Source organism: Eulemur rufifrons, chromosome 3, assembly GCF_041146395.1.
Source record: "Eulemur rufifrons isolate Redbay chromosome 3, OSU_ERuf_1, whole genome shotgun sequence".
Classification (NCBI taxonomy): Eukaryota; Metazoa; Chordata; class Mammalia; order Primates; family Lemuridae; genus Eulemur; species Eulemur rufifrons.
This window is the reverse complement of record NC_090985.1, coordinates 86194421-86212032: the sequence shown is the minus strand read 5'-3', so window position 1 is coordinate 86212032 and position 17612 is coordinate 86194421. Positions and strand designations below refer to the sequence as shown.

Below are 17612 nucleotides of genomic sequence, written 5' to 3'. Positions count from 1 at the left end.
CATAGGTTAAAATTTCAAAGTGGTGATTAAAATGATTCTCATTTATTCTTACTTGAATTTACAGAAAGACAAGTTTCGTATCTATGATGAATATTGTAGTAACCATGAGAAGGCACAAAAATTGCTTCTAGAACTTAACAAAATAAGAACAGTCCGGACTTTTCTTTTGGTAAGTGTGTATTTATGTGTTACTGTGTGTTGATATTTGTTGATAGGTGCAGTAAGAACCAAGGAATAGCATCAATATGGTATAAAAGACTGGGACAACTCTTCTAGCATCTCTAGGCAGCTAGAATCCTTTGATAAATATGAGAAGTGAGAGTCGGGATGAGCTTGTGTGTGGGGAAATACTGCTAATGTCCTCTCCTGGTTGATTAGAGATTGTTTGTGAGACCCCACAGGTTCCTAGTGAGAGAAGAACTTAGGCCAGAATTCATCATGCTTTATAGTCCCAACTCCCTAGGGTTTTGTTTACTTTTGCTGAGAGAGCTGTTTAGTAGAGCAGCAGCAGGAAGGAAGTAAATTGTAGATATGGTAGAAAATAAATGTGAAGATTGACCACTCTCTTACATACATTCACTTGTTATTCAGGTTTCATAAAAACAGCCAGAATGTATATTTAATTTATTTAGGTTAGCACAAATAAATGCATACTTCAGCAGTTACTTGGACAATTTAATGGCCAGTGAGGACCAGATTGTAAACGAAAACTTCAGTGATATTTAGCAAATCGTGGCTTTGTACGGCCATCCCCCAAATCCAGTCTTAATTTCCATCACCTCAAAAAGACCTTCATGTCCCTTTACAGCCCATCTCCTCCCATCATTAGCTCCAAGCAACCACTGATTTGCTTTCATCTCTGTAGATTTGCCTTTTCTGGAGATTTTATAGAAGCAGAATCATATAATGTAATCTTTTGTGCCTGGCTTCTTTTTTACTTAGTAAAATGTTTTTGAGGTTTGTCCTTGTTATAGGATGTATCCATTTTCCATTCATTTTTATCACGGGGCAGTATTCCGTTGCATGGCTATACCATATTTTGTTTATCCGTTTGCCAGGTAATAAACATTTGGTCTGGGTCCAGTTTTGGCTAGTATAAATAATGCTGTTATGAACATTCATGTACAAGTCTTTGTGTGGATGTTTATTTTTATTCTCTTGAGTAGACACTGAGTGGAATTGCTGGGTTGTATGGTAAGTTTATGTTACCATAAATGGTAATGAATTAAGAAACTACAATATGCTTTGCAAGCATGGCTGTGCCATATCCAGAAGCAATGTATGAGGATTCCAGTTTCTCTACATCTTTGTCAGACTTGATAATATCAGTGTTTCTCATTATAGCCATGCTAGTGAGTATATAGTGGTATCTCATAGTGGTCATTGCATTTTGCTGATGACTAATGATATTAAGCATGTTTTCATGTGCTTATTAATCACTCATATATCTTTTTTGGTGAAATGCTTATTCAAATCTTTTAAATTGATATGTTTATCTCATGTCGAGCTGTAAGTATTTATTATTTTGGATAGAAGTCATATATAATATATATAATTTGCAAATGCATGTTTCCTTAGTGTGGTTTGTCTTTTCATTTTTAAAATATTATCTTTTAAAAATCAGAAGTTTTAAATTTTGATGAAGTCCAATATATCAAATTTTTTCCATGATGATCATGCTTTTATGGTCATATTTAAGAAATCTGTATTCAGGTTTTGTACTTATTTTGTTAAGTTTTTTTCTAAGTATTTTATTCTTTTTTGGTGTTATTGTGATTGGAATTGTCTTAATGTTATTTGTGGACTATTTATTGTTAGTATATAGAAAATTACTTGACTTTTGTGTATTGATCTTATATGCTTTGATCTAAATTCATGTATTTGTTAAGTAGTTCTTCTGTAGGTTATTTAGGATATTTTGCATATGTTATCTGAGAAGAAGACAGTTTTACTTCTTCTTTTCCAATGTGGATGCCTTGTTTTTTTTTTTTTTTTCCCCCTTGCCTTATTGCACTGGCTAGAATCTTCAGTGCAGGTCGAATAGAAGGGATAAGAGCAGGCACCTCTGCCTTTGTTCTGATCTTAAGGGGAAAACTTTCTGTCCTCCATCATTTAAGTATGATGTTAGCTATAGGTTTCTAAGTAGATGTCTTTTCTTAGGTTGAGGTAGTTCCATTATATTCCTAGTTCACTGAGAGATTTTATGTTCTTTTTTCTTTTTTAATATAAGTGTTTAAAGCTATGAATTATTAGTCATATGAATTAATAAAGCTATTAATCATTATTCATGTTATTAAATTATCCAGTTATTGAGGGTGGGATATTGAAATCTCCGAGTATAATTGTCTATTTCACCCTTCAATTATGTCAGTTTTTGTTTTATGTATTTTGAGGCTCTGTTGTTAGATATGTATGCATTTATAGTTGTTATATTAATATTTCTATTTATCATCAGAAATGTCTCTCTTTGTCCCTAGTAGTATTTATTCTGTTTAAGTCTATTTTTCTTAGCCATGGTAGCGCTCTTATTGTTTGTATATTACATCTTTTTCCATTATTTTACTTATAAACTATTTATGATCCTTGAAATGTATCTGGTAGAAGGCATATTGTTGGATCTTGCTTTTGTTAATCCAGTCTGACAATCTCTGCGTTTTGATTGGAGTGTTTAGTTTGTTTGCCTTTAATGTAATTATTAATACAGTTGTGTTTATGTGTACCATTTTTTATTTTTTTCTTTATGTCTCTTTGTTTTGCTCCTCTTCTCTTCTTTTATTTCCAATTTTTGTGTTAAAAAGTATTTTTAATGTATCACTTTAATTTCTCTGTTGATTTTTTAAACTATATTTTTAAGGTTTTTTTTCTTGATGATTGCTCTAGGAACTACAATATGTATCTTATCAATTCCATTTTAGGTTAATACTGAATCCAGTGAAATATGGGGGAAATTTTGCTATAATATTTCCCGGTAGAAATGAGAAATGTTCCATTTCATCTCTCTATTGTGCTATTTTTGCCATATATATATTACATTATATATGTTATGAACTGCATAACAGGGTGTTACAATTATTGCTTTCTATATTTTTCTACAGATTTTTATATTTACCTACATATCTACCATTTCTGTTGCTCTTATTTTTTCCTGTGTATTTGACTCTGATGTCAGGCTTTCAGCCTGAAGAACTTCCCTTAGTACTTCTTGTAAGTCATTTCTACCTCTCTAAGTCTTTGTTTATCTGAAAATGGCTTCATTTTGCCTTCCCTTTTGAAGGGTAGTTTTGCTGGATATAGAACTCTTGATTGATAGATTTTTTTTTCCTTTCAGTGCTTTTAATATATCGTTCCACTACCTTATGGCTTCCATTGTGTCTAATGAGAAGGCATCTGCTATAATTGTATTGTTATACTTCACACAACAGGTCACTGTGCTCTTTCTTGCTACTTTCAAGATTTTCTCTTTGTCTTTCAGTAGTTCAACTATGATGTGTTTAGCTGTGGATATAATTGTACTTTCCTTACTTGTAGTTGAGCTTTTTTAGTCAATAATTATTTTCTTTAAATTTGGGAAGTTTGTAGCCATTCCTTAAAAATGTATATTAATGTGACCCTTTTGTTTTCTTCTTTAGTGACTCCCATTATTCATGTGTTGGTAAGCTTAATGTTTCCCCTTGATTCCTGATGCTCTTTTCATTTTTTTCTATACTCTTTCTTTTCTTCTCTGTTTTTAGATTGGATGATTTTTATTTATTTATCGTCAACTCAACTGGTTATTTTTTCTTCCATCTCATATCTACTGCTTAGCCTAGTTAGTGAATTATTTATTTTATCTCATGTTCATTTGACTTGATTTGATAGCTTCTAATTCTTTATTGATGTTTTCTCTTTGTTTACTTACTGTTAGCATATTGTCCTTCAAGTTTTTAAATAGGGTTTAAACATTTTTTGAACATATTTAAAATAGCTATTTTGGAGTCTTTGTTTGCTAAATCCAGTATCTGGGTACACTCAGAGTTAGTTTATATTGACTGTGTATGAGTCACATTTTCCTATTCCTTTGAATATCTCATATATTTTACTGAAAACTAGAGATTTCAAATAATGTAGCCACTCTGGATTCTGATAATTTTCCCCTAAGCTTGGTTATTGTTGTTTTTTTGTTTGTTCTGTTGTGTTTTTAGTAACTTGGACTTAATCTGTGAACCTGTCTCGCTGATATGTGCAGTTGATGATATTTCTGCTCAGTTTTTAATTTTTATAATTTAGCCTGGTTTTTTAGGGATCAGTCCTATGACTGCTTAGCTTAGTGTTCAGTTAGTGATTTGTCAGAGGTAGGCAAACATTGTTATCTCTCTTGTCCACGGATCTGTGCATGAGTGTGGGTGGGGCACCTCCAAAGGGCGGGCAGTTTTCAAGTCAGGTCTGAGTTTTTGTTACTCTTGAGCCCTTTCAGGTCTTCCCTGCACATGGGCACAGCCTCCCAGCCAGCCAGAGATAAATGCAGGGTTTCTCTAAGCCTTCTATCTCTCCAGGTTATCCCTATTACAATTTTGGCTCATTTATTAATACCAGTTTGACACTTGCAGGACACTTGCAGGACACTTGCAGAATAGCAATCTCAGGCTAGAACTGTGGGCATTCCCTATTTTCGCTATGGAGTGTGCTAATTTCATTGACAACACCACCACTGTGGGATTTTTGCCTTCTGTGGCCCTACGTAGCCCTCTCTGGTGGCAGGTTTTCAGGGCCTGTGCTACCATGATGAGGCCACCATGAGAATGCCCCTGTGTAGAACAAGCTGGGGAGTGCAGGGGGCATGGCCCTGGGAGAAGCGTGGGCGAGAATTCCAGACTCCCACCATTCTTACCTGAAGTTCAGCAGTTTTTTGTGAATAAACCCTTCTCAATTTGTTGTTTGACATTAGTTGATTTCCAGAGCCCTGAAATTGTTTTTGATAATTTTTTCCCAGTATTATGGTTGTTTTTGGGAATATCATTTCCTGATTTCTTCTTCTGCCATGGCTAGAAGAAGCCTCATCCTGATGAAATTTTAAGGCTCTTTATAAAGTGTAAGAACTCTGTTGTCTTATTTAATGCATTCTGTTCCCCACGGTGTTGACTTGGGGTTCACTTCAGTCTAGTTTGCCTAGTGAATTCTGGGAAGCCACACTGAAAAAGTCACAAGTCAAGAATGCTGATTTTAGACAATCTTACACCATAGTCTGGTCGATGCAATGTGGCTTCTGTAGTTCTTGCCCTGGCACTAACTGGCCACAAGTTATCTGGATGGCTTTAGGACATTCATTCTATCTCTGTTGTCATTTTCCTTATTCATAAGATGCGAATAATAACGATCACCCTTTGAAAAACATCCGGGAGTTTACAGATTTTGGGTAATGATCATATTATTATTTTGGGTTACCTCAGCAAGTTTTTATGATCAGTGCAATCTCTGGGAGCTTATTTAGGAAACCTATTCTTCATGTATACATGAGGAGAGAGCTGGCTCTCATATGAGCCAGTCTAAAGTGGTGATGAACCTCTGCTCTTCAGAAGAGAGTTCACATTCTACACAATTCTAATGGACAAGGAAATGACAGTGGGCTAGACTAGGCTGCCATGAGTTCTCTTAGGGCACTTCAGCCCAGAGCCAGGTAGGTGAGGGGTGACCACATTTACAGGGGTGCTAACTCATACTGGATACTAACACATCATTGGAAATATGATGAGATGTAGATAGTTGTGTTCTGTAGGATTTTTCTGGGAAAAATACCATGCATAGTTTGAAAGGATATTTTGATAACCTGATTGCAGTGGGGAATGAAACCCCCAAAGAACACACTTGTGTAAGAACATGTATTTGCTGCCCTGCCTTCTAAGGTGTCTGGGTGAGGTTACATTCATGGCTCTGCTTTTGTTGACTTGGGTAAACAAATTGAGGCTGATACAGGGTTGCTCAGGACAGTGGAGGATTGTTCTGCCACCACTGGTTTTCCTTTTGCATCCTTTCCTGCTCCGCATTCAGCCTCTCCTCTCAATGAACATGGAAAGGTATTTTTAAAATAATGGTATGAAAGGCACTGACTTAGTTTGACATTTGAGGTGCCCTCTTCTCCCTTCATTAAATATTTATTAAGTACTTTCTTCTGTGGCAGTCACTCAGATAGGCACTGCAGAAATGAGGTTTTGGCAAGTTTCGAGCCTGTTTCTTGGATTGTTTGCTTATGAGGGTCAAGACTTTAAGTCAGATTCAGTTTCTCTTGACCACCACTTTATGGTCAGTGGAAGCTGCTTTAACTTCACCTCACTCTGATTGCTGATTTTGAGAATTCTCCATTCACCTTGCCTCTGTGGACAAGACCTCCTTCTCTGATGCTGGGTGGCCAGTGTCTTTAGTGAAGTGTAATAGCAAAAAGTGACTTAGAGATCACGGCGTTAAAACCTGCCAGTTTTACAATGAGGAAAACTAGAATTCTGAAATCAGTCTAAGTTGTATCACTAGTCAGTGGCCGAGTCTGAGGTAGAGTCCAGTTGTCCTTATATTTACTTTCGGTAATACAATGTACCTTTGTTTATAAGCAAAATCTATCTATCTCTCCATCCATCCATCCATCCATCCCTCCCTCCCTCTACTGCTTTCTCTACCTTTTTCCTCAGACTTCATACGCAGGAGAATATATGGGAATTAAATTTTAAGATACAGATTCAAAACACATTTTGGGCTCTATAACTAACATAAAAGCCCGAGTGTTTCTCTTTGTCTGTCTGTAAATGTTCTTTGTGACTGAATGTGCTCTTGTTGGAGAAAGAAGGTATGTGAAGACATATGCCTTCACAAAATTTCAGCATTTTATGGTGGAAGAAAGTGTCACAGCCTAAGATTTAAAAAATGTAATTAATAATAATTATTTTCACCCCAGAACTGCATGCTGCTTGGAGGACGGAAGAACACAGACGTTCCCTTGGAAGGATATTTAGTGACACCAATACAAAGAATATGCAAGTACCCTCTCATTTTGAAGGTGTGTTATGTGCTACCTCAACTGTAGCCTTTTCCTTATACCTGCATATTTTGCTGATGATCTCTTAAAAGATTTTTCCTTTTAAAAAGTATGACATTTTAAAGAAAGGGCAGACCATAATTATTGGGAAAAAAACGGCTATTTTGTCACGAATTTATTTATAGTGTAGGAAATACATTTTCAGCGGAAAAGCCACTAAAAGAGGCTTTTAGTGCTCTTTTTAGAAAACATACTTGTTTGAGTTTCATTTAGAGGAAGTGCATTAGTTTCGAGATAGATCCCATTAAGTTCATTATGACCAGTTTTATATAGCACATCACAGGGCTCATTATTTTCAATAAGTCCACTGATGGTATATTTTTGGATTTCCTCAAACTTTGGTGACTTCGAGATGCTAACGAAGTTAAGGTCAAAATTACATAATTTCAGAACCTGGTTTTTAAATAATTATTACAAGGGAATGGTGTGGGTCACATGGGACAATAAATGATGAAATGTAGGATGAGATTACTAAGAAAACGTGGCCTCTGGAAAACAGAAACACCATACTGATGTTCTAGGTGTGCTGCCTCATTACAGTAACCAACATTTTTATTATGAAAAATATATTGTCATATACTAACTACTGCCCATCATACCACAAGGGTGTATAAATAGGTATAATGATAGCAATTTTTGAAACTACATGTTTTGGAAACATCAGGCATTTTGGGGTGGTGGGTAAGCGCATGAGCCCTGAGTTCAAATCCAAGGTATTCTGCTTACTAGCTGTGTGACTGAGGCATGTCATCCAACATGGTTTTTCATTTATGACACAGAGATGATGATGGTGATGATAATGATGAAATTATAGCATATACCTACAGAAATGTGTGTATGTATGTAAATGGGTGTATGTGTGAATGCACATATATGTGAGTATATATGATTATATAATGATTAATTTAACCATTTTATATAATCATTTAGCATAGAATATTCTTCATTTGTGAGCTCCCATTACTGCTCTTATTTATTTGATTATGATTTATTTTAATATATTAATTACTACTTGGCATCCAGATTTTTAAAAATACTTATAGATGCTATGGAGTGGTATTTTTATAGATATGCTTTTTAAGAAATAAATGATATGAGTTTGAACAAAAAATACATTTTTTATTATAGCTCTTGTCAATTGCATAAATTAGGTATCTGTAAAATTTGTTTGCAAAAGCTTGCTCCTCATTTAAAAAAAACAAGTCTAACGTTGCTTGGGGAAGCCATGGAGAGAGGCTAACACAAGGATCTCCAGTTCTGTAGAGCTCTGGCACAGTCTTTGGAAGTTAGGGAGTATTGGTGCAAAGGTGCTTCCTATATTTCTGAGAATACACCTCTGGCTTAATGCCTCAATCTGCATGTGTACTCAAAACTGCACTTATTCTTGATCCTGATTTTGGAATCTCAGGGGATTTATTCGTTCTAAGAATAAACAGGGATGGGGATATTAAGAATACATCATGACAGAGTGGTTGTTCTAAATCACTCCTTTCTGATTAGGGTTGACCTCAGGTGTTTGAATTGACCTCTCAAAAGATAGCATTGTGAACACATTCTTGCTTAGCAAGGAGGAGGTCAAGTTCAGAGCCCCATCAAGCAGTGGAGAGATGATATCCTTTCCCCCTTTTAGAAGATTATTTTTATAAAGAAACATGAAAAAGCTATTTACTCATGTAGTACCTGTATTGGTGTTTATGTTTGTCTTTGTGTACTATCAGTTGAAAAATTGTACTGGAATTCTCTTTGATTTTGGGTGACTTTATTATTCAGAGAAAAATATTAAGTGGATTAGGCTGAAGTGTTTAAAACACAGATACATCGGTGCTATTTTGGAACTTGAAATTATTGAGTTGGCCCGTCAACACAGGGTTCATAGCAAGTAACTGCCAGGTTATGACTGACTGTCTCTCTTGCTACATTAAGTAAATTCATGCCTCAACTCCACAGACACCCATGAGGCACGATTCTATTATATAAGGCCTCAAATTAAGGCCTGCAGACTGACTTGGCCACTTCACAAAATTTACAGATGCGCCCACTCTTTATATTTTCCGGAGAAGCCTGCATTTCTCTTTTATGGATTTGTGGTCCAGCATAACTTTTTAAACCTTGTCTTGGGAGGGATGTAATGTGTATTCTTCTGGTGTTAACTCTGCAGAACAGAGCGCGAACATATCCAAGGTGGGGTCACAGTTTATGGCAGAATTTTTAACAATAACAGAACTCAAAAGAGTAGAACAATTGCATATTTTCCCCATTATATGTGGAGAATTTAGAAAATTCTTTTCAAGAGTTGCCTCAGGATTTCTGTAATTGTGTTAGTGACATGATGATGGCAACTGTTGTAAAGAAACAAATGACTAATTAAAAAGCAATGTGGTCACAACTGTCTAGACAGTGGGTGAAGATGTTTAATTTGATGCTTCTAAACAACAACTAAAAGACCTTTTAATATGTTTAAAAGATTAAAGATTATTCTAGTTTTGATGAATGGAAAAAAAAAAGCTCCCCAAACCCCTAAATACCAAAAACAAAAAAGGAAGCTATTAAGGAGTATATGGCAGTTCATTCATCATAAAAAGTGAACCTATGAACCTGAGTAATTGGGGAAAACAGCATAAATTGCTCCTTTAATGATGGAGTATTGTAGAATTTGTAAATTATTTTGCCAGAGTATAAAACATTATTTTAAAATTTTCCTTTTTTATGATGTATTTTTATAGTTTCCTCAGAAATGTTAGAAAATGAAGCATTTAAATTATTTTTGAAATTATGGGACATGTTCATTTGAAGATTTATTATTCTGTGAAAGACTAGCAAAATGAAATTAACATATAAAGATGCTTCTGTTAGAGGAAAAGTCAAACTTTAAAAAAAAAAATATATGCTCCTGGTGAGATATTTGATGATTTGAAAGGAGAAACCAAAGTTAGTTTTTTAAAACAAAATAAAGTTTGAGGGAAGAATTAAAAGTGACTGCAAAATGTACATTGGGGTAACGCTTATTCATTGATTTGACCTTTTGTTTTTGATCTTAATCTTAGAGGAGTTTGTGATGTCACTTATTAGAGTTGGCTCTCACGATCTTTGCAGTTTTCATTTCCTGGTCAGTCTGAACCTGCTGTACCAGAAAGCTGGAGATCAAAGGGCGATTTGCTTTTTTGTGTATAAACAGGAGTTGCTGAAACGGACTCCACGGAAACACAGTGACTACGCAGCAGTGATGGAAGCCCTCCAAGCCATGAAAGCTGTCTGTTCCAACATAAATGAGGCCAAGAGACAGATGGAGAAATTAGAAGTTTTAGAGGAATGGCAGTCTCACATTGAAGGCTGGGAGGTACATTCACTTTGCTCAACAATCAAGCTGAAAATAGTTTTATGTAGCATGTTATGTGCAGAATTCTTGGTATTGGATAGAACCACAAATGCTTATTTTCTAGATATTGCCAGAGGACTGTAATCAATTCTGAAAAGTGCTAACTTTCATTAGTATTTTAAAATATCATATTTATTTATTTATTTATAGAGGCAGGGTCTCACTCTGTTGCCCAGGCTGGAGTGCAGTGGTGCAGTCATAGCTCACTGTAAACTTGAACTCCCGGCCTCCAGCAATCTTTGCACCTCAGCCTCCCAAGTAGCTGGCACTATAGGTGCGCAACACCACACCTGGCTAATTTTTTCAATTTTTTTGTAAAGATGGGGTCTTGCTATGTTGCCCAGGCTGGTCTTGATCTCCTGGCCTTCAGTGATCCACCACAGCCTCCCAAAGTGCTGGCATTACAGGCGTGAGCCATAGCACCTGGCCTTAAAATATCTTTATTGTGGTAGTTAACTGGCTTAATCTTGCCCTGGGAGGTTTGCGATGGAGCCAGTAGTTTGTGTGGGCTATGAGCTTTGGTATTTCTGCATTTATGCATCATGATGATCCTTTTTCCTGCCTTACCTTTGGTCAAGAAGTACATAGACTGAATCCTTGAGAGAGCAAAGATGGGGCATGAGGTTCACTATGTGAACTTCCAGACTCTAAATTAGGTGTTTGGTGTTGAATTTCATTTTAAATTCACTTAACCTCTTTAAATTTTGATTTCTTCATTTCTAAAATGAAGGAGCTGTCTCTGATCTAGTTTTTAAGGTCCATTCAAGATGAAAAATGTTATGATTCATGAGTCATTAAGGAAAAATTTAAAAAATGTCAAAAAGGCAAATGGAGAATATGGCTGAGAATCTATAAAATGTTTCAAGTGACAGTAACTTTTAGTCCCAGTTATTTCTTGGGGTTGGAGTCCTATGTTACTTTACTTCCATACAAAGAATAAGCTAAAATTCTGTCTTTAAATTTCGTTACTTTAAGTGAGTATGAGCTTTGGACTGGATTAAATTTTTTCTTGTTTATAAAGTAAGCAGTTAAGGTAATTTTTAAAAGTGTAAAGAAGATTGAAAATGCTCCCAGTCAAATACTGTACCACATAAAACCGAGTGGATTGCTTTAAGGTTTTAGAGTTGAATTTGTTTTTTATCTCCAATATGTTAGTTTTCCTTTGGATGTAAAATTATATCCATGCAGATATGCAAAGAAACCTCAAACGTTGACCTTAAGGAATTCTCCTGCTTGTCCACTCTGTGCTATGAATCTTTTAAAATGCTCACTGGGATCTGCCTTAGCTTCCTCTTTGTCTATATTCTTCCAAGTGTCCAGGGTGACCTCCCATTCAGTGTGAGTGCTACCTCTTTCAGTCAGTTCAAATGGTTGTGTGTTTTACAGTTGATTCATGATGATAATTCCTTTCCTGGGGAGCCGTTGTCCTGCTGGGATGAGAAAAATGGACTAAAGTTTGCTTTTGCAGTTCTCTTGTCACTCAAACATTGGAAGAAAAACTGAACTTGCTTTAAATTTCAGGATTTCTCAGTGAAATCTGCCAGGCCTTTGACTAAAACAAAACCTTCAGAAACTTTTTGGTACTCTAGGGAAACGGAATCTGTCATCATTTTGTGTCGTCCTGGTGTATAGCCTAAAAATTGAGTGTATTGCAAAAATGAGAGATGCCTTAACCATTACTAATATTGTTTGTACAGCGTGCACCAGTTACTGAAAGGGAGAATATATGTGGGCTGCACTGTGTCACACAGAGCCCACAGCAGAGAGGACCTTTGCTTCATCAGCTTTGGTGGTTTTATAACACTCTGAGTACAAGAGAAAAATGGGGCATTGAGACAGAGGAATTCTGTGGTATATTCAGGGAAATCAGATAGAAATATAGTTCCAGTAGGCACAGGGGAGATAATATGAAAATCTGATTCCAAGAAGGATGTTAACATGAATTCTACTTGAGTAGGATTTGACAGTGATTGCAAAAGACACAGCTAGAGATTTGGGAGTTTGGGGACTTTAGGGGAATGCCGCAGCTTGGAGTGGGCCCAGCCAGTGGGTTGCAACTTGTAATAAGAACTCGATTGCCCATCCTGGTCCACAGCTCCAGAGAAGGGAGAGAACTGTTGGTACTCAGACCTGGTCCCCCTTCTGCGGAGTTTAGAAGAAACTGCTGGTCTCACAGGACTCTGTAGGGACTTAGAGTCATAGAGGCTGAATTCAGGCTGTGGGAGGGAGTAGGAATAATTTAAAGAGCTATCTTTGAATTGCTTACAGGGATCGTTGCTCAACCTGCAGATAGCTTTGTGTGGACGTGGAATGGCTCCCGTGGGGTTAGGACAGGGCCAAATACAGATGTAGGGGGGCATGGCAGTTACGGAGCACACAGAGTTCCTTGGAGAATTTTCTAGGGCAGGACCCTTGTGCTCTTGCTGGGAAACAGCTCCCTCTCGAGCTCCTTCCACGAACTCCTACACATGGTTCAGGATCACCTTAGAGAGGACGCACTTGCTAAAGCAACGAAAATCGTACTGAATGGGATCCAAGCCCTGTGCACTGTGAATTTGCACTATTTCGTGGATTATTCTCTCACATAAATCACTTAATTATCCAGGCTCTTATATCCCCATTAATCAAATGAAGCCATTTTTTACAATAAAATCTCTCAGGTAATTTGCCTAGCTAGTCTTTTGTGCTACTAAATTATTTACTTTCCTGTATGTCGAATTTAGGTAAACAAGCCATAGAATTTATTGATTGCAAATCGTAATGACAGTGAGAAAAGCATGGCTTTTGAGCAGACTGGGTTTTTAGTCTGGACTCTAACCCTTTGTTTGGGATAATACATCACGTCTCTCCTATATGTGGTGTGGACTATTGCAGAGGTCAAATGAAATCGGTGAGAGTGCTTTGAATACCGTCAAACGCTATGCAAAATATTAGATAGTATTTTAAAGCTTCAAGAAATTCTCCTCATTTGCCTAATATATGCACCTGTCTACTGAAGGTATTATATTACTTAAGATATATGGTTCCAAACAACAAAAACTAAGAGGAAAATGAATTTAAAAGATACTGCATTCGTCGGAATCCATAGAAAAGCTACAGTGTCAGACTTGAAAAGAGGGTCTGGGCAGCTGGAACTGTTTGGCAGTCTCATCAGCATCCTAGCTCAAATGAATAGGCTCTAATAATCTTTTCCATATTTATATTGCTACACTCAAGATTTGAGATGAAAATCCAAGATTCCACTAATCTTGCTTGGGTAAATTTGCTAAGCGGAGGGCAGAGGTCCTTGGCTGCCGGTCATCTAATTCCCTTTGGGGAAATACTGATGCTCCGTTGTATGCATTAGAGTCCTGGGGAGTCCCACAGTTTGCTGAGGGATTACAATCCCCATTATACAGATTTTTAAAAAAAGAAGTCTTTTTAACTTATCCAAATTCTTACGACTAATAGGTGGCAAAGTTTAGATTTGAAAATAGGCAGTCTGAATCTAAACTTATATTCCTTACCATGTGATATTGTAGCCAATTAGATGAAAATCTGGTGACTTCTTTGGATTAAGTTTGTTTTTCTGTTTTTCCTTTAAAAATAAGTTGATTATAGAAATCAGGTTTTTTAGCAGCATTTATGTGGTAACTGCCACCACAGAAGGTTTATGTTTTAATTGTTCATTTTTGAAGTTATGCCTTTTCTTCGTATAATTTATTATATCTCAGTCATTTATCTTATGCAACATTCAGAACATTCCACAAGATAGTGTAACAAAGGTAATTGCAGGAAAATGATTAATGTGCCTTGGAAAAGAAGTTTATTAGCTGTTTAATCAGAGTCAGTGATTCATTTCATAGAACAAGACCATCCTCAGACTCAGTCTGCTTCTTGGGTTGATCAATTGTATTGTAATGATAACTGCAGCCTTTGCAACCATACTGAAATATTGCGACAAGGGAGTATCAATAAACATTACATCCTTTAGGAATTCAGCTTTAAGTCCTGGACTTGCCTGTTTGGAATTGATCTTTCAAATCTAGAAAAAAATATCACAATAAAAGATGAGAGGAGGAATTATTAATCTATGAAGGTGTTGGGGAAAATGAGCTTCAAGATAATTATTGTGTTTTGGAAAGTAAAGAGAAACAGAATTGAAATTTGACATCTCTTGATTACCTTTTTACATGGAGAAATAACAGTGCTACAAGACCGTTTTAATATCACCTCTTGCTGGTTTTGGAATCTTTGATGCTGACATCTGATTGAGTTTGTGCCTGACAGTGTATTGACTTCATGTCATGTTTCTTGGAATTTCATGGATGTGAGTCTTCCAGAGATTGGTGATGGGACCAGTTTCTTTTTGTCCTCTGTTCTAGGTGATTTGGTAGATACAAATTCGTCTACTGCCTTGAGATGGAATTGATTTATAGATGGTTCTTGTTATGTGAGGAGAGGTGGTTCTGGAGAAGGACCACTGAAAGTGAAATCACTTTAAAAAGAGGAACAAAATTTTACATTAAGTGGGAGAGGGGGAAAGTTTGATAGGACTTTATCTTGGTAAAATGAAAATTTATATTATTAGTTTGATTTATCTTATATATAACAGAATTTGGTTTATAATTTTAATTAATAATTTGAACCTCAAAAAGAGTGAATCAAATTCTGAGTCTGTTTTTTTGGGGGAGGGTGTCATACATTTTATGACAAAATTATGTGATAAAACAATAGGGTATTGTTTATTCCATGGTTGATTTCATAGTGTTTTTAAAAGATTTTTTTGTAAGAATATTCAAATGCTTCATCAATTTTTTAAGAGGCTTCTTCGGTATAAAAACTGTTCTCTTCTGAAGAGAAGAGAACATCTCATTGCTGTTCTTGTTAATTTTCTTTTCTTTCACTGTGAATGGGTCCAGCTTTGTTAGATCTTCCTCTGCTGGTGCATTGTATATAAGTGGAGAAGTTTCAAGACCTCCTGTCATCTTAAATCTTTTCCAAGTTTGTAGTTTCTCTCTGCAGTCAGTTTGTGTTTTTCTGATAATGACATGCAACATTTAGTTGGCAAGATGAATGAGAAAGACCCTGGTGTTAAGCAGGGAGAACTGAAAATGAAGTCTAAGTTTATATGTGGTCAGTTAATTAGTGAACAGTTTCGTATTATAAATACAATGAGGCCAACTTGCTAGAGATTTATACCAGAAGAAAAGTTTCAGCACCTTGCCTAGCATGCTATAGAGATGTTAAAAACTGGATTGTAGTATTCATCTAGATAAAGTATAGTCGTGTATGTGTTGCTTAACTACAGGATACATTCTGAGAAATGTGTCATTACGTGATTTTTGTCATTGTGTTAATGTTATAGAATGTCCTTACACAAGCCTAGCTGGTATATCCTGCTACACATCTAGGCTATGTTACAGAGCATATTGCTTTAGGCTATAAATTTGTACAGGATATTACTGTACTGACACTATATTGAATACCATAGGTAATTATAATGCAATGTAAGTACTTGTGTATCTAAACACATCTAAACATAGAGAAGTTACAGTAAAAATAAGGTATAATATATGTATTATATGTAATTATATATCATGTATAACATATATGGCATATATAATATATTATGCTTATTTTTCTATATGATATAATTAATATATAATATACTGTGTTATACCATATTATAATATATTATATAATACAGTATATTATATAATTATAAATATATATAAATAATATAAATATATTATTATTTAATATATTCAATAATATAAATAATATATAATATAAATAATTATAAATATATAAATATAAATTATAAATATATAAAAATATATATTATATATAATTACATATAATTATATATAACATACTGGATTATATAATATAGTATACAGTATATTATACCATATTTTTACTGTGTCTTTTCTATATTTAGATATGTTTAGATACACAAATACTTACTATTCTGTTACAATTGTCTACAGTATTCATTACAGTAACATGCTGTACAGGTTGGTAGCCTAGGAGCAATAGGCTATACTCTGCTGCCTAGGTGTGTACTAATAGGCTATACTATCTAGGTTTGTATAAGTACACTCTGATGTTCACACAAGGACGAAATCATCTCAGAACATATCCCTGTTAAGCAATGCATGACTGTACATGGTTGTTCAATGATTAAATATGTATTTGCTAAAGAATAGACATCTAGATAAACATGAGCCTTGATTTTCAAAATGAAGATAAAATACTAACCAGGTAAGTAACATTATGCAGATTTAAGTGAATATTCAGTGATGATGAAATACACAGTCTATGTAACCATGTCCATGTAGCATGTGATAAACACCTCTTCTGCCTGGACACTGGGAAGCAGCTGGGACTACCTCAGCAGAGACCTGTCCTCACTTTTTCTCTATGTTGACAGGGTTGCTATGCTGCGCACCTGAGCACCTGGGTTCAGGTACTCAAAGCCTCAGAAGCAGTGATGCTTAAAGTGTTGACAGAATGCCACATGCATCCAGATCTACTGTAATGGTTCCAGGCTGTAGCCCAGATTTACCCTGTTTCAATCTCTGAGGGTAGTGCCAGGGCACCTGGAAGTTTAACAAGCCCATCAGGTGTGTTTTGCACACTCTAAAATTTGAGATCCATTGTCCTAGAGGCTTTGCTCTTTTCTGATGATCTGCCTGGCTTGTTTTATTGCTTGCACATTTTTGATTTTCAGGGCTACTTGTCTGACAATTCTCCTTTTTGTAGACTTTAGTGTTCTTTATGTTTACCTAGCCATCTGATGCTGGTAGCCATATCTTATTTCAATTTTTGCGATGAATTTTGGAGCTTGCCTTCTTTATCCTTAACCCCAGACAGTCTCCCAGCATTTTTAGGGAAATAAAAAAATGCACATGATTTTCAAAATATCATAAATAAGTATCATTACTTCAAAGGTAAAGCCATGAGGTTTTTTTTTTACTCCAGAGAATGGTATGTTTTATCATGTAGGTAAAGGGAAAAATATGCCACAACATTATTTAAAACAAGCATTTTTAAAGTTCTACTTGCAGGTGCACTAGATTTGAAGTGGGAAGCAAGTCATGGCTTCAAGGAAGGCTATATTTACACTTGGTCAAATTTTCTTCAGTATTTATAATGTCATATATATCTGTGGTTAAACAATTCTTAATAATT

At 35.6% G+C, this 17612-nt stretch overlaps 1 protein-coding gene across 2 annotated transcripts in view; it reads left to right on the top strand.

Annotated features, from left to right (window-relative positions):
- PREX2 (phosphatidylinositol-3,4,5-trisphosphate dependent Rac exchange factor 2) overlaps nt 1–17612 on the top strand; it is a 276900-nt gene that overhangs the window by 65949 nt on the left and 193339 nt on the right. For both annotated transcript variants that reach the window (XM_069465531.1, XM_069465532.1), the window contains exons 4-6: nt 65–169; nt 6920–7021; nt 10236–10397. In XM_069465531.1, coding sequence (XP_069321632.1) covers nt 65–169; nt 6920–7021; nt 10236–10397 — 369 coding nt within the window. The remainder of the gene's footprint in view (nt 1–64; nt 170–6919; nt 7022–10235; nt 10398–17612) is intronic.